Source organism: Sus scrofa, chromosome 4, assembly GCF_054392235.1.
Source record: "Sus scrofa isolate SSC_HxYL_T2T_F1_AM1 chromosome 4, Sscrofa_HxYL_maternal_Yorkshire_Landrace_v2.0, whole genome shotgun sequence".
Lineage (NCBI taxonomy): Eukaryota > Metazoa > Chordata > Mammalia > Artiodactyla > Suidae > Sus > Sus scrofa.
The window spans coordinates 15,968,822-15,990,996 of record NC_139386.1 but is presented as its reverse complement, the minus strand read 5'-3'; the positions used below and the strand labels follow the sequence as shown (position 1 = coordinate 15,990,996).

At 45.8% G+C, this 22,175-nt stretch overlaps 1 protein-coding gene and 1 long non-coding RNA gene across 2 annotated transcripts in view; one reads left to right on the top strand and one right to left on the bottom strand.

Annotated features, from left to right (window-relative positions):
• Positions 1–7,477, bottom strand: part of FBXO32 (F-box protein 32) — a 30,238-nt gene extending 22,761 nt beyond the window's left edge. The window contains 3 exon segments of the mRNA NM_001044588.1: positions 449–498; positions 1,327–1,439; positions 7,326–7,477. Coding sequence (NP_001038053.1) covers positions 449–498; positions 1,327–1,439; positions 7,326–7,441 — 279 coding nt within the window. The 5' untranslated portion in view covers positions 7,442–7,477.
• The window catches only part of LOC146403693 (uncharacterized), a 152,933-nt gene continuing 138,100 nt past the window's right edge, over positions 7,343–22,175 (top strand). Inside the window, exons 1-2 of the long non-coding RNA XR_014843386.1 lie at positions 7,343–7,542; positions 12,492–12,585. This is a non-coding gene — a long non-coding RNA (uncharacterized LOC146403693). The remainder of the gene's footprint in view (positions 7,543–12,491; positions 12,586–22,175) is intronic.

Below are 22,175 nucleotides of genomic sequence, written 5' to 3'. Positions count from 1 at the left end.
CGGTTCCCTTCTCCTTCTAGCTCTGGGCGGTCTCATGCTGGGCAGGCACTGAATTTTTGCTCTATTTAGAGGTTAACCCTTCCAGGGCTAAAGTGGACCGAGGTGAAGTCTAAAAGAGATCTCAGAACAACGGGAAGGCACTGTCCTGGGACAAAGGCTAGAGTTTTATAAGAGTACATTTGAGATGGATCTGTTTATTCATCTTTATAAAGCGCTTCTACACACATCATCCCACTGGATGAGTGGGGAGCCCAGTGACTTTCGCGTCTCTCTCTATAGCCCCAGACTCTGATGGCTGGTTAAGCGGTGGGCTGCTAGCTGCCACCAGACACAGCCAGGAAGACAATCATGATGGGAATGAATGGTTATTTCCTAATCTCGCCCCTGCCACCCTGCTGGGGGAGGCATAAAGCTGCGCATACTCCTTAATAAACAGATGGGTGCTCACCTCTTTAGTACTTCCTTTGTGAACATAGATCCATTTTTCTTGGTGGAAATCTATAAAGACAAAAGAATCCCCCCCAAAAAAAACCACAGATTTAAAATTTATATCATGCCCAAGATTTTAAACATGTTTGTTTTTCATTTCTTCCAAAGTGTAAAAAAGTTCTGACCCCAAATACAATGACTCTGCCGACAATCTAAGGGGATGCAAATACCTAATTTCTGCAGTGTGTAAATACTGGAGTGATAATTTACTTTGTAGGAAGCCTTTCAAGTCTTTGACACTCTGCTTCAGTATGCGAAAGCTCCAAATTAAAAAAAAAAAAAAAATCTAATACCCGAGTACAAGTTTGTGTTAAATGCCAAGCTTACAACTTATACAAGGCCATAAAAAGTAGAAATAAAACAGATAGCAATGAAGAAACCATGCAGTACAGATGGAATAAACTAAAGATCTGTAATTCCTGCTTATTAATAGAACTTTCTCCTCTGTTCATACTTACATACAGCATCTAGAAATGTTACTGGTATTTATATAAGAGGGAGAAACAAATCTACTTTCAAAGCCTCAAAACACAGTTCCAAATGAAAGCACACACTGGAACTGGTAACTACATCAAATATAAGTGACAAGCAGGGAAAAAACAGCCCAACTAACAACTGACTTATAAACAGGGCTATAAAGACTACATTAATCTCACTCATAAAATGCACAGCCAGGTTTCTGCATGCAAAGGTCCCAGTAACCTCTGTCAATGACACCATCAACAGTAAAGCAGATGCCAAACATGTGAGGTGTGATTTTTTTTTTTTCCCCCTCAAAGAACCAATCACAGTGATCCTCCAACAGCTTTCTTCTTAAGTTCAAAACAAATGGCTTACACTGAGTTTTGGTTTTGCTGTTCAGCATGTCCTTCTTTCTCTTCTTGGCCGCAACATCATAGTTCAGGCTGTTGAAAAGATTCTCCTTATTGTATACTTCCTTGTTGCAGTAACTAGGAATAACAAGAGGGCATGAGCTGTAACAGCTATACTTTAACATGAGCTGTTTCTATAAATAGCTTGCTGGGTTATAAAACACAAACATACATGCTCCTCGAACAAAACAAAATAATGACTCAGAAGAAGGCTATACTGGCCCCGACTTCCCTCTCTTGGGATGGAAAACTGTCCCATCTCTGTGGAAGGCAGGGACGGGGGTTTCTGCTTCTTTTGACTTCCCAACAGTGTCTGCCATTGTACTGAACACACAGCCCTGCATGCTGTAAGAGCCACGCAGGGCACCGCACCATTATTTTAAGCAAAACATGATGACTGGAGGGGGAGGGAGGGAGATGGTGATGACTAGTATCCCTCTAATACTCGATGCCTTCCTTTTGCAAAGACACCCACCCCAAGTTGCTTTAAACAAACAAACAAACAAACAACCCCAACAGCTTTGTGGAGATAAAATTCACATACCATACAGTTCGCCTATTTAAAATGCACCCATGCTGCTTTTAACTGTCTTTAAAAACCCTGGCAAACATCTGACTTACAGACTGCGTTTCTAGGTGTTTCGTGTACAGTAACTGATGGTTGAGGTTTCATGTAATTCCCTATCACTAGGCACGCTGTGAGGCGAAGCCCTGAGTCCTACATGGAGCAAGCTGAATTTACAACCCATACGTTCATAAGGCCTGAAAAGACAGAATGGCCACGGCGCAGGTCACTAAAGGATGTGCAGTTCAACCCTGGATCAGGGGCACATTTCCATTACGAGGTCGAGCTGTTATTTAGGGGGGCTGACTGAGTTCTTTTACCCAATGGAATTTCAGAGGAAACCTTCGAAGAGTTTCCACAGAAGGGATGCAGGAGAAATCTGAAGTACTCTGAGGTACAATGAGAAGATAACCCCCCCACCCCAATCCCCCCCAACCCCTGTGGGGTATGCGTGCGAAAGGCAGGATTTATAATGCCTACCAGTAAAACATCAATTAGGGGTTTTGTTTGTTTTTTTCCTTACATCACCCATATATTCAAGTCCTTTAATTTTCTGAGTTCCTCTGCCGAATTTAAAATGTGATTTTGAGTTATATCTTTTTTGGACATACATCTGTCGGATAAGATGAGGTACACCTGTTGTTTCTCCACTGCATGGTTCTTAGAAGCCAGTTTATTATGTAAACTGTCAAAGAGAAAAGAGGAGTTGAAATAATTTCCAGTATCCTTTTGCTACAATGGTCTCTGCAGCAGCACGTCAATAAGTACAATAAGTGTCTTGCTCACATGTTAACACGTGACATCACCAACAATATACTCAGTGTTTCTGGACCCATCGGGACAGGCTTGATGGATAATCAGTCATTTGTTAATCTTCCCTTAGAAGGCTATGCCTAATGCCATTTATTGAGTTTCCTAATATTATTAGCCTTCTCCTTTTCATTCAGCGAAACAGGATGTTTTTAGGTTTCAGAGAGATTACTGCAGAAATACCCTCTGTTAGAAGCCCTTTCTCAAGGGAGCCCAGGGTGAATGTTTTGGGCCCAGCTCTGTGTCACACGTGAGTGTATCTGCTTACACAACCATAGGGGCATAAAACCAGTGACCAGTCAGTTGACTGTGCCAAGGTCAGCAGGCAGAGAGGGGCAGAGCAGAACTGTGAGTCCTTAGAGCTAATTTAAGAAATTTCCAAGCTGAGGAGAAGGGAGAAAGATGGAAAGTCACTTGACTGGTCCATGAGGTACGAAAGCCGAGAACAGCTTTGGAAAGCACAGGCCATTTTGTGTAAAAATACCACACAAAGGCTTATTTTTAAAGAAAACACGCACATGCACCATAAACAAAAACTTAAGAGCCCAAATTCCACATATAGAGAACCATAAGATGAAGCTGTCTTATTCTCGATCACACATTTAAGGTTCAGCAGAACATTTTCAAGGCCTGGGCCATAGATTGTGACCCTTCCTTAGCGATGTTAAATATTTATATTTCATCTTATTCTTTTCTAATTGAAAACATTCCTCAAAGGAATTTGAGCACTTGCTTTCCTCACAGAAACAACAATAACCTGCTTTAAGCCCAAGTGACTCATTTCCAAAGCTAGTTTAAGAAGAATTTGACATAATTGATGCTGCTCTCCCACTGGAGAATGCAGAAAAGCTTTAACCAAAGAGAAACCCTGCACTTTTCCCTTCGACATTAAGTTTTGGACTTGAGAGGCAGGGTCTGGAAGGAAGGGCTGTGTTGCCTGCGTATATGTTTTCTTTTAAGCAATAATATATTCAGTTAGAGGCTATTTTGAGAGTTCAATTATGTCCATTTCAAAGAAATGTAAAGCCAGTGGAAAATTGCAGCTGAAATCTTGAACAAGAAAAGCCACCACCATTTAGGAACGATGACATTTAATTTTATTTTTTTTTTAAACAAGCAAAACCATTTAAAGAGGCTGCTTTCTCCATCACATTCAATAATAACCAGTAAGTTGCTATTTTATGGTCAGTTCTTACTAATCTTGATTTTTACAGGCAGAGGCCTGAAGTAAGTAGCCCTCTCTCAGTCCTAGACTATCATCACACACATACCAAGGCACTTAGCGACAACTTCAGAAAAAGTGAAAGATTTCAAAATAAGCCCATTTGGCAGCAGAGATAAAGGGAGGGAAGAGGGGAAAAAAGGCCCTATTTCTCACTTCATTTGCGATAGCAGACCATTTCAGAAAGCCATGGTCTGCCCCAGAGGGCTTAGTTGTAGATTAAGGCCAGTGAGATTTCTATGCTCATTTGCTCCAATACATTCCCAAATCGTCAGACTCCCAGGACTAGTGCCTGGACTGTTCTGGTAAAACAAACAGACTGGGTATGAAGCTCTTAGAACAGGGCCTTGCACACAGGAAGCACTCATAAAAATCATGGCTGTTATTTTTCTCTGCTTGTGCACTAACTCATCCAGGGCACCGAGTAAACGTCCTGCTTCCTGGTTCAGCCTGAGATGTACTGGAAAGAAGCACTGGAGTTTTCAACTGCAGGACTGTGGGCTTGCAGAAGAGTGGCCCAGGTTCTGGGAGATGAGATTACTCATGGGGGCGGGGGGTGGCGCCCAGAGGGGGGCAGTTGGTGAGGAAGGCTGTGTGCGAGGTGGCTGCCCTACCACTTCCTTGACGCATTCCTGGATCACCACCTCAGTTCATGCCCAACTCTTGCCTTGAATTTTTCATCTGCCCAAAACGAACACTTGCCCTTCCTCTTTTATCTTAGGTAGTTGCAGCTTTTTCACAACGGGCCTTGCTGGAAGCTTATCTGAAATCCTCCCGTGATCTCAGTTCAGGGCATGTGGCTGCGATGGGGTTTGTGACAGTCTGCTGCTGGAAGAGGACCGGGCCCCCCGGACCCCAGAGAGAACTGTCAGCAGAGTCCAGAGAAGGTGCTCTGCAGATAAGCCGTGGTCAATATGAAACACTGTCCCCAGGCTGGAACACACCAAATGCCCCCTCGCTGACCCTCCCCCACCACCTCCACCCCCCACCAGGCTTTCTTGTTCAGGCAGTTCAAACAGTGGTAGGTGGACCTGGAGTTCAGTGCATGAGGCCTCTGCAGGCCTCTGTCTTCCACACACCCCCTCCCTCTCTTTCAAAAGGGCCTGCCTTTTGTTTTCTCCAAACAGGGGAGGCATTCAGCTTCACCTGAGTAGGCAGCACTCAGCCCAAACCTGACGTCACCAAGAAGCATCACCAGACTGAAAACAGTGGGGATATCTGAGACTACAAACCCAGGTCTCAGAAGGCCAACTGCTTTTAAGAAGTTGGCAAGCTTCTCATGCTGAGTAGGGAAGGGACTGTTTACAATTGCTGGGGGGAAAAAATACTCTGCAAACAAACAGCCAGCTGCTTTGCTAGGAGCTACCAAATGATTCCTCAAATCTGACTCAGAGTCGCAGGTGGTCACTATATAGATTTGTGATGATGGGGGTAGTGTGACAGCTCTAGCTCAGACGCTGTGAAAAGAGGAAAGAAAGGAGGTTCAGGAAGGGTGAGGGGGTGGGAAGCCACCTGACCCCAGCCTAGGTTACACTTGTGTGGTGAGGTCCAACCAGCTTCGGGTCTCCCCCACTGTGGCGAGAAAGGCACCAGTATCTCCTTCTAAATAGGAATGGTACCAGCTTATCTCCTGGAACAGCTACAGTGTGAATGTCTATAGGAACCAGAGGCTCTGCATTTCAGACCTCTCCTGCTGAATCCAATGGCCTGTTTCTCACTGAGGAGCATCCTACAGTTACATCTGGGTGAGCTGCCGCGACACAGCTCAGCAGATCGTGGCTGCACCTCTCTGGAAACTGTTAGACAAAAATAAAGCAGCAAAATATTAGGTCCTCATTTCTTAAGCATGAGGAGGAAGGGAGGAACCTTCTAATCCACCAAAATAAAAAGAAGCTTTTCGCCTGGGGAGAATAATTTAGGCCTAATTAGAGTCCCTAAAAGAGTCTAGTGACAACAGTTGGTCTTTTTCTGTAAATTATGTGGTTTTCCATAAGATTTCTGTATAGTGCTCCCCAGACTCCCCAGGGACTTGGTCAAAGTGCCTTTACCATAAAGGTCAATGTGCTCTTGTCCCTCCTGGCAGACCCCCAAGATTAAATACTCCCCCCCCCCTTTGGAAGACAAAAGGTGATGCTTTATGAATCATAAATAGGTGATAGACTCTGAAGGTCAGGACATGGAAATAGTGATATTTTCCTTGATAGTTTTGGTAAAATTGAGTGCCAAGGGCTCAGCCAAACAACCACTGGTCATTCTCAGTGGGAAGCTGGCCCACTTAGGGAACTCTCTCCATTGAAGTCAATTTAAGGGCTGAGGGTGGGGAGCAGTGGTTTTAACCAAAAGCCCTAGGAAAAGGCACCCAAGGCCAGGCTGCACTGATTCCCTCTGGACCCATTTCCATTGCCCTCCTCATGGGAATCAAATGGCAGCTACTGGGAAGCGCAGCTTGGAGGCCTGGACTGACAGATTCCAGACCACCCAACTCATTAATCAGGGCTTCTGTGTTATTAACCAAGCAGAGCATCAGGCTCCGGGGACCTTGGATTTTCCACCCGACTGACAGAGGGCAGGTGGGACTTGAGTCCAGAGGCTCACCTGCTCCAGGTGGGCTTTCTGCAGGTGATAAGCATACCTTGAAATGGGGGTGCCCTCACTATATAAAGAAAACTGACAAAAAGGGCCACTGAGGAAACAGGTGCAAAGACTTCGTCCTCTCAGAAGCAGAGAGCTCGTGTGGGTTTCATACCCCGCCTCCCTTTCCTCCTCCGCAGCTCTGCCTCCTCGAGTCTTTACCATCGCTCCGAAAGTCCGCCCGCAAAGCGCTGGTGCCCCAGGGACCATCTGGCCGCCCCTTCCTGGTTACTCATCCTCTCTGCCCACTCTGTGGTCGCCTTTGCGTGGGAAGAGCCTGGAGGTGCTCTGGGCGGGCCCCGTGTCCAATCCCGTCTCCAGACTTGTGCTGGGAGTCCCGCGCCACCCCAGGGTGAAGGGCAAGCAGCCCGCTCACCGCCGGCGCCCACACACGCAAAGCGAACGACAACGGGGTCTTTTAAGGCAGGGGACCCCTGAAGTTGTGAGCGTTTGTGAAGAGCCTCATTTATCGTCACACTCTCAGAGGGACCTGGGGTTCTGGAAGGAGTCATGCCCACTTTGGGACGCTGACCTTGAACAATAATAAGAAACCAAATACCCTGAATCCCGTGCTCTGGTGACCTCTACAGAAACCCAGGCAATTCACTCTCATCCTTCTAGTCAGGGGCTCCCTTCTCACCCTGTTCCAGCTCTGCCTGCGTCCCATTCACCGACCCACTCCCGGAGACCAGCCCGAGTCTGTTTGCGTAGCTGAAGTTGGTGGCGATCCCCTCACCTGCTGAGGTCGCTCACGAAGCTGCCACTCTTCTCATCCAGGAAGCGCTTCCAGCCATCGGCTGTCTTCACCCAGCTCTGCCCGGGGGACCGCCAGTCCTGCCCGAGGAATGGCATGGCACTGCAAACGGACGCGACGGACTGATGGACAGGACCGGCCGGGCGGCCTCGGGGACGCGCCGCGCTGGGCGGATGCTCGGACGGGGGTGCTGGGGCCGGTGAGGGAGCGGCTTCAGGGAACCTGTGTGGAGGGCTGCGGGATCTGGGGTGCGGAGCGGGGGTCCCTGCGCTCGCGAAGGGTGCTGTGGAGGGTCGCTGGGCGCGCGGGGCTCGCTGGAGTGCTGCGCTGAGGTCCCGGCCGCTGTATTTATCCCGGGCCGCTGGCCCCGGCTCTTTGTTGCCGGAAGAGCCGCCTGCTCTTAGCCCGGCCCCCCCAGCCTGGAGGCCACGTGGCTTTGTTTATGGGCTCGGCTTGTTTTCCGAGGCGCCCGCGGCTCTTGCTCCTCTGGCTGTTGCACAACCGCTCGCTGGTGGAAACTTGAAGCCGCGCTGCGGATCGGGGCGCCCACTGCCCCTCCACCCCTGGCCCCTCGCGCTCCTTCTCCCCCCGCCAGGGCAGCTGCTGCAGCTGGGAGAGCGAGGCCGGGCGCTCGGGAAACTGCACACCGTCCTCCTGCAGCTCTTGGCCTGGCGAGGTGCAGGGAGGAGGAGGCTCGACTGGCTTGTGGATCGCTTCGGCGCGGGGGTGGGGAAAAGGGACCGCTCTCCTCCCAACCCTGAGCTGTCACAATCGAGCCCTGGGTCCAGACAAGCCCCGCCGAAGCGGGGGCCTGACACGGCCCCCCGGAGCCCGGAGCCCGGCAGGGGGGCGGGGCGCAGCCTCCTGGCCTCTCTCACTACCTAGAACCCGCTCTCCGGTGGAGGAGGGGACACCGCCAGGCGGGGGTGGGGCGGCGGGACAGTCCTCCACCTCACCCTGCCCCAGAACTGTTACAGAGTCTGCTGTCAGGCAGGCCTGTCTCCCGGGTGGCGAAGGAAGAAGATGGAAGCTCGGTGGCAGCTGGTCCCAGTGGTGGAAGTGGAGAGCAGGGACAGTCCCCCACCCCACTCTGGACACCCTAAGCCAGCAGCACTGGCATCTGCGGGGCCTGAGTAGGCACCATAACGTCAGGGAGCAGGTTAGGGGTGTGTCAGCGTCTCTGACTGCCGGGTTATTGGCCTAGGGCTTAGGGGACTGGACTTTTGTTACAAAGAACCGCTCTACCCTTTTCTGTTCTGCGTCCTCTGGGCTCTTAAGCCCTTCTCCGGAAATAGGTCAGGAGTTTTGTTTTGGTTTTGGTGACCGTTTAGGGAGAAGGGCCTAGAAAGCCCCTCTGCCTGACTGATGGGGACTAAACGAAACGCTGTAAAAGCCCACAGTGAGGAGGCGATGCCCCAGGGTCTGAAGCCCTCATAGACCTCAGCTTATTAACCTAAGCCTCAGGAGGACCAGTGTGGCAGCTGTCCCATGTTCCAGATGAGGGCACTGAGAGTCCCTGAGAAGGATTAAGCCAGTGACTTACCTAGAGTCACAGGGCTAGTTTCTTCACCACCCGTAGTACAATCTGAAATTACCCTGTTTGCTTTTTGGTAACAATCTACCCGTCTCTGCAGAAGGTAAACTCCATGAGCTGGACACTTGTTGCAGTGGCATCCCAGCTCCAGCACCCTGCGGGCCTAGAGAAGGCCTGCAGTAATTGCTTATCCCATGAGCAGGTGAACACACAGGGGAGGCTGCTGACAAGGCATCTTCACGACTTCCAGTTATGCTTTGTAGTCTCTTCCATTTGGGGCTTAGATTGCAAAGAGCAGTCACAGCAGAATAAAATCTCCATGCTCAAGAGTTAGCTTTCACAAGGAGTTCCATAGTGGCTGAGAAGGTTAAGAGCCTGACTAGTCTCTGTGAGGATGCAGGTTTGATCCCTGGCCTTGATCAGTAGGTTAAGTATCCAGTGTTGCCGAAAACTTCAGTATAGGTCACAGACGCAGCTCGAATCTGGTGATGCTGTGGCTGTGACGTAGGCCGGCAGCTGAAGCTTTGGCGGAGATAGCTTTGACCCCTATCCTGTAAACGTCCAGATGCCACAGGTGCAGCCATAAAAAGAAAGAAAATTAGCTTTTACTTGATTCCTTGATTCTCCCACATCGAATGCTCCTCTGCAGCCATCAGTATTGTCCCACCAACTCTATGCAATCTAAGGCTCAGAGTAGACAGAGAAATTGTGTGTGCCTTGGGAGGGTACGTCTTGGAGGGGGAGGGAGATGTTTTTAATAAAGCCTGTTTTCAAGTAGCCAGAGTTTTCTGATTCAGGTTTCCCACCATAAATAATTTATTAGTGTAGTAATAGTAAAAATAGCTTGTAAAAACACTGCAGAAAATCCCAAACAAATGATAATCATTATGATCAGGCTGACAGTTGAGACAGTGTTGGGTCTGACGTTTGTTGGAGAGAATTGATAGCGGCAAGGGAGCATAATTAAGGAATGTGATTATGAAAGATGTGTGCTAGTTACATGGCAGTAAGCGACATTTCTGTAGGAACCACAGAAGGCAGAAGATTTGAATCCCAGTTCTGCTAGAGCAGCGTCCTGTCTGTCTGACCTGGATGAATGTCAAGAAAGAATAGAACCTATAAGTGTCTGCCTTTAAGGACTGGGTAGAAAGTGTGTTAAATGGGATTATTGGTACCAGTTCTGTCCTTGTTGGTGGTGTCATGCATCCGCATGGCCCATGGCCTCTTGGTAATGTATACTTCTCTAGTTTTTTGATTTAGGCCACACCTGCAGCATGTGGAAGTTCCTGGGCCAGGGGTTGAACCCACATCACGGCAGTGCCCTGGGCCACTGCAGTAACAATATGGGATCCTTAACCTGCTGCAGCACAGGAGAACTCTGTGATTCTTCTTCGTCTTTTTTTTTTGTTTGTTTTTAAATGGAAGTATAGTTGATTTACAATATTAGTTCCAGGTATACAGCATACCGATTTGGTATTTTTATAGATTATACTCCAGTTAAAGTAATTACAAAATAATGGCTATGATTCCCTTTGCTGTCCAGTATATCCTTGTTGCATATCTATTTTGCACGTAGTCCCTACCCCATCTTGCCCCTCCCCACCCCTCACCCTCTCCCCGCTTTTATCCACTACTTGGTTCTCTCTGGGTCTGTTTCTATTTTGCTATATACATTCGGTTTTTAAATTTTTTAAAACTGTGGTTGAATTACAATGTGTGCGCATTTTTATTTTTTAGATTCTACACCTAAGTGATAACATAAAATACTTATCTTTCTCTGACTTTTTTCACTAAGCATATTACTTTCTAGGTCCATCCATATTGTTGCAAATGGCAGAATTTAATTCTTTGTTACGGCAGAGTAATATTCCTGTGTGTGTGTGTATCACATCTGCTTTATACATTTGTCTGCTGATGGACACTTGGGTTCCTTCCATATCTTGGCTATTTTGGCTGTTGTAAATAGTTCGACTATAAACATTGAGCTACATGTATTTTTTTGAATTAATGTTTTCATTTTGGGGGGATATGTTGCCAGAAGTGGGATTGCTGGATCACATGGTAACTTTGTTTTTAGTTTCTTGAGGAACTTCAGTACTGTTTTCCATGGTGGCTGCAGCAGTCTGCAGTCCCACCAACAGTGCACATCCACATCCTCACAAATAACCCTTGTTATTTGTAGACATTTTGAAGACAGCCATTCTAATAGGTGTGAGGTGATATCTCATTGTTTTGATTTGCATTTCTCTAATAATTAGTGATGTTGAACATCTTTTCATGTGCCTGTTGGCATCTGTATGTACTCTTTGGAGAAATGTATACTCCAGTCTTCTGCCCATTTTTAAGTCAGGTCTTTTGTTTTTCAGATACTGAGTTGTATAAACTGTTTATATGTTTTGGATATTAACTCCTTGTCAGGCATATCATTTGCAAATATTTTCTCCCATTCAGTAGGTTGTCTCTTCATTTTGTTGATGGTTTCCTTTGCTGTGCAAAAGATTTTATTTTATTTTATTTATTTATTTTTTGTCTTTTTGCCATTTCTTGGGCCGCTCCCATGGCATATGGAGGTTCCCAGGCTAGGGGTCGAATCAGAGCTGTAGCCACCAGCCTACGCCAGAGCCACAGCAACGCAAGATCCGAGCCGCGTCTGCAACCTACACCACAGCTCACGGCAACGCCGGATCGTTAACCCACTGAGCAAGGGCAGGGATTGAACCCGCAACCTCATGGTTCCTAGTTGGATTCGTTAACCACTGCGCCACGACGGGAACTCCAAAAGATTTTAAGTTTAATTGGGTCCCATTTGTTTACTTTTGCTTTTATTTCCAAAAAAATATTGCTATGGTTTATGTCAAAGGGTATTCTGTCTATGTTCTTTTCAAGGAATTTTATGGTTTCAGATCTTACATTTATATCTTTAAGTTTATTTTAAAATATGGTGTGAGGACATGTTCTAGTCTCATTCTTTTACACGTAGCTATTCAGTTTTGAAGAGAATGTCTTTTCCCCAGTATATATTATTGCCTCCTTTGTTGTAGATTAATTGACCATAGCTGCATGGGCTTAGTTCTGGGCTCTCTATTCTGTTCCATTGATCTATGTGTGTGTTTTTGTGCCAGTGCCACACTGTTTTGATCATTGTAGCTTTGTGGTATAGTTTTATTTATTTATTTATTTTTAAATTTTTTTTTTGTCTTTTGTTGTTGTTGTTGTTGCTATTTCTTGGGCCGCTCCCGCGGCATATGGAGGTTCCCAGGCTAGGGGTTGAATCGGAGCTGTAGCCACCGGCCTACACCAGAGCCACAGCAACGCAGGATCCGAGCCGCGTCTGCAACCTACACCACAGCTCACGCAACGCCGGATCGTTAACCCACTGAGCAAGGGCAGGGACCGAACCCGCAACCTCATGGTTCCTAGTCGGATTCGTTAACCACTGTGCCACGACGGGAACTCCTGTGGTATAGTTTTAAACCAGTACTTTCCTGGTTCTTGACACTGCCCTCGGCTATGTAACTTGCTTTTGGTCAATGGGTGCTGGTGGATATGATGTGAGCGGAGGATATAATGTGTGTGCTTGTCTCATTGAGTTTATCCTCTTGTGCTTCTACCAGTGCCACGACAAGAGTGTACCGTGGGAGGCCACTACTCCTGAAGTCTTGGTCCTAGGATGTGACACATGGAATAGACACCTCAGTTGTCCCACAGGTATGTTAGCAAGAAATAAATTTTCACTGTTGAATGCCACTGAGATTATTGTGGTTTCTTTAATTACACAGTACTATTGTATCCGTAGTCGACTACTACAAAAAAAGGGTTGAGTGGATAAAAGTTTGTGGAAGTTTTAACTTCAAAAATTCAGGCACAATTATGAAATCACAATTTTTTCATCCTTGTCTTTCTGGCTAAGAACTAATCGCAGGAACCTCAGTGTTTGTCTCTTGTCCTTTGGCTTTCTCTTCCTTCTCAAAAAAAGAAAAGAAAAAAGTGTCTGTCATATCTTAGCCCAGACTTTACTGAAGTATGAGTGACTGCTTTAGATTTCCCACACCATTAAAAATCTATCTTGACGCTTCTTTCAACACATGGTTTCTAACTAAGAAGGCTTGTGATGCTGAGCCCCTCAAGATAAAGAATGTGCTAGGCCATGTCTAGACCAGTTACCTTCACATCAGATGTTGACTTGACTTTGCAAAGGCTCTGGGCCTGGAGTCCTTATCATGGCTGAGCATTTGAGAGCTGCAAAGACAAAATATCATTGTAATGGTTTTGGACTGAAGATACAGCGGCAGAAGGATGCTTTCACAAGGCACAGACCGCTGTGATGGTTTGAACATTGCCCACAGTGTGGGAACTGTGGCTGTGGTTCCATGGCAGGGGTCCCTAGGCCTTGCCTCTTCTGAACAGCTTTGTGTAGCAGATTGACGAGATCACAATGCTGGGTATTTGATTATTTACATGTGCTTTTCCCCTATGGGGCTGTGAGCTTCTTGGTGGTAGGGCTGTGTCTTAGTGGTTTAGTTATCACAGTGCCTGGCTTGATGCTTGGTACACGACAGCTGAACAATAAATAACACAATAAAGGAGTTCCCTTCATGGCTCAGCGGTTAACGAACCCGACTAGGATCTGTGAAGATGTGGGTGCGATCCCTGGCCTTGCTCAGTGAGGTAAGGATCCAGCGTTGCTGGGAGCAGTGGTATAGGTCGCAGATGCAGCTCAGATCCCACGCTGCTGTGGCTCTGGCGCAGGCCAGCGGCTGTAGCTCCAATTCAACCCCTAGCCTGGGAACCTCCATATGCTGCGGGTGTGGCCCTAAAAAAAGCAAAAAAACCCCACAAAAAACAAACAAAAAAAACCTAACAGAAAACCCCCACGATAAATGTTGAACTATGGTGGGATGCTGTTAGTCCCATGACTTCATCTTTTGACATCTTATTACTTCTAAGGACATTGCAGAGTAGGGAGGTGGGAGAGTCGGCAGCCCCCCAATCCCAGCCTGCATATCTGAATTTTCCGGTGGTGTGCCTTACCAGTTGGTGAGGCAAATAGAGAAAAAGGTGGTCAAAAGGTAGCATCCTAGAAAAAAGATGTGTTAATATGCTTGTTACCTTGATGGCAGATGCTAGCTGGCCACGCTGAAGCGTGTGGCAAGCACTTTGCAGACTTAACCCTGTTTGACGCTCCTCACAAAAGCCTATGAGCTACGTATTGTTATTCCCATTTTATAGATGATGAAAGGGAGGCTCAGAAAAGTTAAATAACCTGTCTAGGATCACCCAGCTAGTATGTGGTAGAATTCAGGCTGGTACCCAGGTCTGTCTTCAGCCGAAGCTGGAGCCAGATTGACTGGGTTCAAATCCTAGTTCCCTACTTACATAGCTGTGTGACCTTGGGCAAATTACTTAACCTCTCTGTGCTACTCTTTTTTCACTTGTGAAATGGGAAGGATGACAGTACCTACCTCCGAGGATATTGTGAGGATTTATTGAGGTAATACATATAAAGTATCTAGGATAGTACTGATACCAATAGTAGTTATTATTATTTTAGGCAGAACTTGCTTAAGCCCATATGTCTTCCTTACTAAATTTTAGGTTTTGAGGGCATGCAGCACAGCTTACTTAGCTAATTTCCAGATTTGGGAAACGTATCTATTGGAGCAAACTGAACAGTGAAATGCTAGTTTACCTATTATTAGTTATTATTTACTGCACTTGAACTACAGAAGTGGGCCTTATTCTGTTCCAAAGACTGCATTTTCAAAGGTAAATCTGGAGTAATTTCAGCCTGGTTACTGCCTCCTACGGCTGTTTAGAGAAATTGTAGAAAGGATTGTGGAAAATGTGATAAATGAAATAACTATGATAAATATGTTTCTAACCCAAAATGACATTCGTTTATAGCTTTGGAAGAGGGATTGGCTACTTCGCACTGACATGTCATGATATTTTGTTTTTTTCAGAGCTTCTCTTTCTAAAAGGGTATTTTGTGTGTGTGCGAAAAATACTTATCAGCAGTAGTTGTGAGTTAAAAATAGCTTGAGCTTGTTGGGTTGGGGAGGGGCTGGAATCGGCCAGATCCATTGGCCCGCCCTGTTCAAGTCAGAGAAAATGTCCTAAAGGCAGAGCTGGTGTCTTAAGTTCAACCTGCCAATGTCTTCCTGAGGAATGTATTGTTTAATGCCACAGCAATTTGCATATGACCTTGTGCCCTGTCTGTCTAGGGTAGGGTATCCTTGAAACAGTGCGAAATAAGTCTGTTAGGTGTGTTTGAGCAGGAACTGCCAGCTGTGTGTTATTTCTGGGCCTGTGGCTGCCATGGGTCCTGCCAACTGAATTAAAGTTGGTCAGACACATGTCACTGAAAATATTCTCATTACTTTAATGAGAATCATTTGCTATTCCTTAGATGGGGGCCTGGTTCTGTTTCTGAGAGAGGGTCAAGGACATTGTGCTATAATCCTCCCTCTTTTATAGCTCAGTTGCTCAATTTTAATGAAAATTCTTTTTTTATCTTTTAATAAGTAGCAAAAAGGGTTTGGATGCAAAACGACTAACTTTTGTATCAACTAGGGAGTTGAATGAAACCACAACATTTACATCAATAGCCCAGGCTGCTAAAAAAAAAAACACAAAAAAACCCCCCACAAATTTTAATATGTGAAGGTTAAATTTGTTATCTTCAATTTTTATGTTAAATTTGTTATGGATGTAAAACTTTAAATACAGTATTAGTTCCTGAAGGTGGTTAAAACTAACCTGTTCGTGGAGTTCCCGTTGTGGCTCAGCAGTAATGAACCTGACTAGTATCCATGAGGACTCGAGTTTAATCCCTGGCCTCGATCAGTGGGTTAAGTATCCGCTGTTGCTGTGAGCTGTGGAGTAGGTCACAGATGTGGCTTGGATCCTGTGTTGCTGTGGCTGTGATGTAGTCTGGCAGCTGAAGCTCTGATTCAACCCCTAGCCTGGGAACTTCCACGTGCCACATGTGTGGCCCTAAAAAGCAAAAAACAAAACCCAAAAAAAACTAGCCTGTCGTAATTCTTTTTTAAAAACTTTTTATTGAATTATAGAAGGTTTACAGTTTTGTGTTAATTTCTGCTGTACAACAGAGTGATTCGGTTATGCATATACTCATACCTGTCTATAATTCTTCAAATGGCATCTTGAATGGTTGAGTAGCAAATTTTAGTTCTGAGATTTCTCATATGCAAAAATAGCTCAGACCGAAGTTCTTCTAGACATTGTGTCTTATGGGTTACTTACTTATTATCACTCATGTTCACGTAGTGTTGCATGATAAATGTTTTATTACCAGTTCACAGATGAAGAGACTGAGACTCAGGTATATTACCTGCTTACTAGCATGTCTGCTTATAGAAATCAGAACAAACTTTTAGAGGTTACCTAGTCCGATTCCAAAGAAGAGAAGCTCACGCAGGAATACAGAGCTAGTTGTAGCAGTGCTGGGAATTGAGCACCGTGAGACCAAACCCATAAGGTTAGGATACTCCATTACCCTTTCTCTAGTGGCCAGTGTCCCTGAGAAAAGGAAATGTAGAAGTAAAATGCAAACTCTGATTTACACATCCCAATGTTTGGATTTTATCAGGACTTCTCATCAATGAATTTGGTCCAAAGAGTGTAAGAAAAACAGTAACCAGTATTTGAGCCCTTAAAGAGACTACTCTTCAAAGTCAACCAGGATCCTAGAGAAACAGCAGATTTGAAAAATCAGATGCTTTGGAGTTCCCGTCGTGGCGCAGTGGTTAATGAATCTGACTAGGAAACATGAGGTTGCGGGTTCAATCCCTGGCCTTGCTCAGTGGGTTAAAGATCCGGCATTGCCGTGAGCTGTGGTGTAGGTTGCAGACGTGGCTCAGATCCCGCGTTGCTGTGGCTCTGGCGTAGGCCGGCAGCTACAGTTCCAATTGGACCCCTAGCCTGGGAACCTCCATATGCCACAGGTGTGGCCCCAGAAAAGGCAAAAAGACAAAAAAAAAAAAAAGAAAGAAAGAAAAGAAAAATCAGATGCCTTTAAGTCCTTACCTGACCATTAGATTGAATGCAGATCTACAGCTTGTCATATTTTGACAAATAGTTGTAATCACTACGTGTTTGGACTTGTCAACCCTAGTGCTTGGGTAAGAGGTTTGTGAGTCACTTTAAGAATGTTTTCTCGTATGAGTCAGCTACTGATGTGTCAAATCCTGGAGAAGTCACTTAACCTGTTTGGTTTCACATTTAGACACACATACATGTTTTAGATTGGTTGTGTGATTCTATGGCTTCATTGGTTGAAGGATGATCATTCATAATAACTACAGATTGTGAATAGGGAACAGAAAAACACAGTTCTCTCCGATCCTTTTTCTTGGATGACTTGTATATCTCTGCCCGTCTTAGCCATTATTATCCCCAGAAAGCAGAAGTCTAGAAGTGGCTTCTGTTCACTCCTGGAGGACTGATGTCTGGCACATATGAGGTCTCAGAATAGGGGAAACTGCATTTCTAAGTTGCAGCCTAGGAAATGTGGTCAATGACTTGAAAACCATTTTTCTGTTTATTTCAGGTGATTCAAGAAAAATAAAAATAAAATGAACCCATGATTTCTTTTAAATAACAGTACATTCATTTCAGGAAGAAGAAAGTAATTTAAAAAGAAGTACAGAATGTTCATCTTCTTTCCCATTCCAGCTACTGCCTGGGAAATTCAGTCCCTTAAGGGACATAATATTTTCAACCAGGATTTACTGTTGATAGTAATTTAATAAATCATTTCGTCTTTTAAACATCTGTTTTGCTAAAAATGGTATTCCGTAAGTGCTTTTGCTAAACGTCTTCAAATTGTGTGTTTATTGAAGAGATGGCGCATAAATTAGATTTTTTTTCCCCTCTCTTCTGTCAGCTGAACAAAAGAAGTGGTTATCTTTCGTTCTGTTTTTGATTATTTTACTGGCTGTAAAATTTATTATAGAATGTCATTCATTCATCATCTCAGCAAGGACACATCACACCCTTGCTATGTTCCTGCTACTCTTTTTTTTTTGTCTTTTTTTTTTTTTGCCTTTTCTAGGGCCGCTCCCGCGGCATATGGAGGTTCCCAGGCTAGGGGTCGAATCGGAGCTGTAGCCACCGGCCTACACCAGAGCCATAGCAGCACAGGATCCGAGCAGTGTCTGCAACCTACACCACAGCTCACGGCAATGCCGGCCCCTTAACCCACTGAGCAAGGGCAGAGATCGAACCCGCAACCTCATGTTTCCTAGTCGGATTTGTTAACCACTGCGCCACGACAGGAACTCCCTATGTTCCTGCTACTTTTGATCTAAAGCAGCTTAGGGAACACAGAGATGAACATCTACCCTCAAGGAGTGTATAGGCCACAGGGAGAGAGACACACATAAATACGTACTCCTGAAACTGTGACAAGTGCAGTGATGGGGATTTGCGTGGGGGTCTTTGGGACACCCACAGGGATAAAGCACCTAAGCCAACCTGGGTCTTAAAGGATGAGTAAGAACTGACAGAGGAAATGGAGATAAAGGTGAGAGTAGGAGGAGCAGCCAGGAAGAGGAGACAGATGGACCAATGACAAGAGCGGGGGAGTAGCATCGGGAGGGGGGCAGTGAAGGTCAGAATGTGAGGCAGGGAGTGCAGAGAGCTGGGGATGAAGAGGGTCGGGGGCAGGTGGCAGAGGACCCAGTGAGGGTTGTCAGAGAGCCTGGGTCTGGTCTGAAGCAGTGGGAGCCACAGAGAGGGCTGTAAGTAGGAGAACCACATGGGTCCCTGCTGCTGTAGGTACGTATCCCTTGGTGTCAGAGGGCTGGATGGAAGAGGTACATGGACAGGAGAGAGGAGACAAGTTAGGAGCAGGTCACTGTTTCCAGGCAGCAGCTGATGAGCATCTGAGCAGAGAGTGGCAGCTGGGATGATGATGAGGGGATGGATTTGAGACATGTGTGCAGGAGGCAGACACTGCAGGACTTGGTGACTGATTGATGCAACGGTTAAAGAAAGGAAAGGGCTAAGGCGGGCTTTCAAGATTCTAGCTTAGGTGAAAAGAGGAATGAACGGTTGGATGGAAGGCTGAGGACCAGCATCTTATTATTTGAATCAGGGCTCACTGTCACTGGTTTTAGGGCCAAGAACAGAACAAATTGTGTTTCTTAAGCCTTGGGGGATGTTGCCTGTGTTGCTGGAAGAACTTCTAATTGCCCAGGGATGCCCAGAGAGAGCAGGAACTCTATTTGGAACAACACTCCGAAGGGATCTTCTCTTTTTGCCGTCCCTTGTTTGATCCATCTTAAGACGGGTTTTCTCTGCCAGTGGTTGGAGCACCTAGCCCTGTATCATTCAATGAAATGTTCAGTTTTCACATTCCTTAACAATGTTACAAATATATATAGTGCTATTTTTCACTACGAATAAGTTATAACAAACTTATTTATTTATTGTTTTTATTTTTTATGGCCACATCCGTGGCATATGGAAGTTCCCAGGCAAGGGGTTGAATCCAAGCCGCAACTGCGATCTGCACCACAGCTGTGGCAACACTGGATCCTTTAACCCACTGTGCAGGGCTGGGAATTGAGCCCGAGCCTCCGCAGCAACCCGAGCTGCTACAGTGGGATTCTTAACCCATTGCACTACAGCAGGAACTCCATACCAAACTTCCTTTAAACTAAGCCAAGAGTTAAATTGCCTAAAGCCAAGTGAATGAATGTTTAACATTTATTTATATATGTTTGTAAATATTTGTATAAATTTAATATTATATATTATATATACGATGTATATTGTATATATAATATGCATTATGATATGTATTAAATATATTATATATTTATATTACTATCTGATTAGTACCACACTCTTCCTAGCCCCTTTTTTGATTGAGGGGGATGCCTCACTGTGTTTTGGGGAGAGGTAGTGTTTTTTTTTTTTTTTTTTTTCTTTGTCTTTTTTGTTGTTGTTGTTGTCGCTATTTCTTGGGCCGCTCCCTCGGCATAGGGAGGTTCCCAGGCTAGGGGTTGAATCGGAGCTGTAGCCACCGGCCTACGCCAGAGTCACAGCAACGCGGGATCCGAGCCGCATCTGCAACCTACACCACAGCTCACGGCAACGCCGGATCGTTAACCCACTGAGCAAGGGCAGGGACCGAACCCGCAACCTCATGGTTCCTAGTCGGATTCGTTAACCACTGTGCCACGACGGGAACTCCGAGAGGTAGTGTTTATTTCCAAATACAGGACCTAAGGGGATCAGATCTTCTTTCTCCCTGCCTGTGGTCAGGCCATGGTCAGTCATGTGACTTAGATCTGACTGCTCTCTCAGGGGAACGACAGAAGAAAGTTGGTAGATTCTCGTTTGGAAGCATCCCTGGCCAGCATCATTGGAGGGGGTGCTGGCCTCGAGTGGTTCCTGCTGTAGCCACTTTGCCATAGTCCTTGCTCTCGGGTCTTCTTGGGCTCTCTCTGTTCCCACTTTCCACACCTGATTCTTCAGCCTCTTGCTGATGCTATGGACCCTAATAGTCTTTCGATCAAATCTTTGTGCTTGAGAGAACCAGGGCTGATTTCTGTTGCTTGCACATATCAATCCTGACAGTGTGAAACTCCCACATAGGAGAAGGAAGTAGTCAGCCTGGGTCACACACCCACATGCACTCTTCCCTCCACTCTTCTCTCCTCTAAGCCCCTGCAGTCTCCTGTGTTTACGTGTATCCTCGGGCCAAGGGTTGAATTAGACCAAAGGATGGTTTGTAAGTATTCGGGCTTACCAAAAGAAATCATCTGCTGAGGAAACTGGGCTCAAGCCCAGACAGGGGATTTTGGCGTGCACAAAACTGGCAGATTTAGAAACACAGAGACAGAGAAGAATGCTGAGCTGGCCGTGTGTGGAAGTGAAGGACGAGGAATTGAAAAGTTGAGAGCTATAGATCTTTCTTATAAATCCATGCCATGAGCATCATCAGGACAGCAGGGCTGAGCCCCAGAGAAAATTCAACTGGTGCTATTTTATAAATTTCCCTAAGGTACACATTTCGTTATAAATGGTTTCTTAAAGTGATGCTTCAGATGTGGAATTTAGCTTGAATGTGTATTGAGTGCCTGACTTTTTGTCTACATTGGTTTATGTGATTCACCCTCTAAGCCTGCAAAGTAGGTAAAATATCCCTGTTTTAGTCACAAGGAAACTGCATAGTTAGGATCACACAGCTCATAAGCAGCAAAGCTGGGATTTGAATCTGGGCTTTTTTTTTTTTTTTTCTTTCAATTTTATGGCTGCACCGGTGGCATATGGAAGTTCCTGGGCAGGGAATGAATCCAAGCCATAGCTGCGACCTAAGCTGCAGCTGCAGCAACACAGGATCCTTTAACCCTCTGTGCTGGGCTGAGAATGGAACCTGAGCCTCTGTGGTGAGCTGAGCCACTGTGGTTGGATCCTTAATCCACTGAACTCAGGAATCCGGGAGTTTTGACTCCAAAGCTCATGCTTTTCCTATGACACCATTCTGCTTTCCGAAATTGACATGAAGCCAACAGGGAAGATGAAACAGCGTAGACTGCTAGACCTCAGGAAGGAAGAAAATTCTTCTGAGTAAAGGAGAATCAGGACCAGAGACACAGCTGACTCGATTGAACACAGCTGCCGTGTGGACTCTGGAGGGGCCACAGCTGTCTTGGTGTCTCTCACCATCGTGTCTCTCAGTAACCAAGGTACTTACTTTATGGCAAAAGAAGCATAGCACTGGCATCTCGCTGACAAAACTAGCTGATGTTACTGTGTAACTTCATCATTCAGAAGCTCAAGCCAATGTAGAATGATCTTCTAAAAACCCCTGAGAAATAATGTCCTAAAAATTTGGGGCTCCTGTCCTATGAAATATAGTAGGTATGGTGTTTGCCCCATATCCAGAATATAAGGCCTTGGAACCAAGAGAGAAGTGAGAGTAACCCCATCTCATTTTTAGACTGTTATACCTAGCAACCCACTTAGAGTGTTTTGGCTTCCTATCCCTGAAATCCTGGGTTGGTGGGTTTGGAGGCCCTGGTTCTCAGGTCCATTAGAGCTGAAGCTGAAAGCATCCCTGGCCATTGGAGACTCCTCATGTTGCTGAACCAACAAGCATACAGAAGGTCACTGTGTGGGAGTTCCCATCGTGGCTCAGTGGTTAAGGAATCTGACTAGGAACCATGAGGTTGCGGGTTCCATCCCTGGCCTTGCTCAGTGGGTTAAGGATCTGGTGTTGCCGTGAGCTGTGGTGTAGGTCATAGACGCGGCTCGGATCTCGA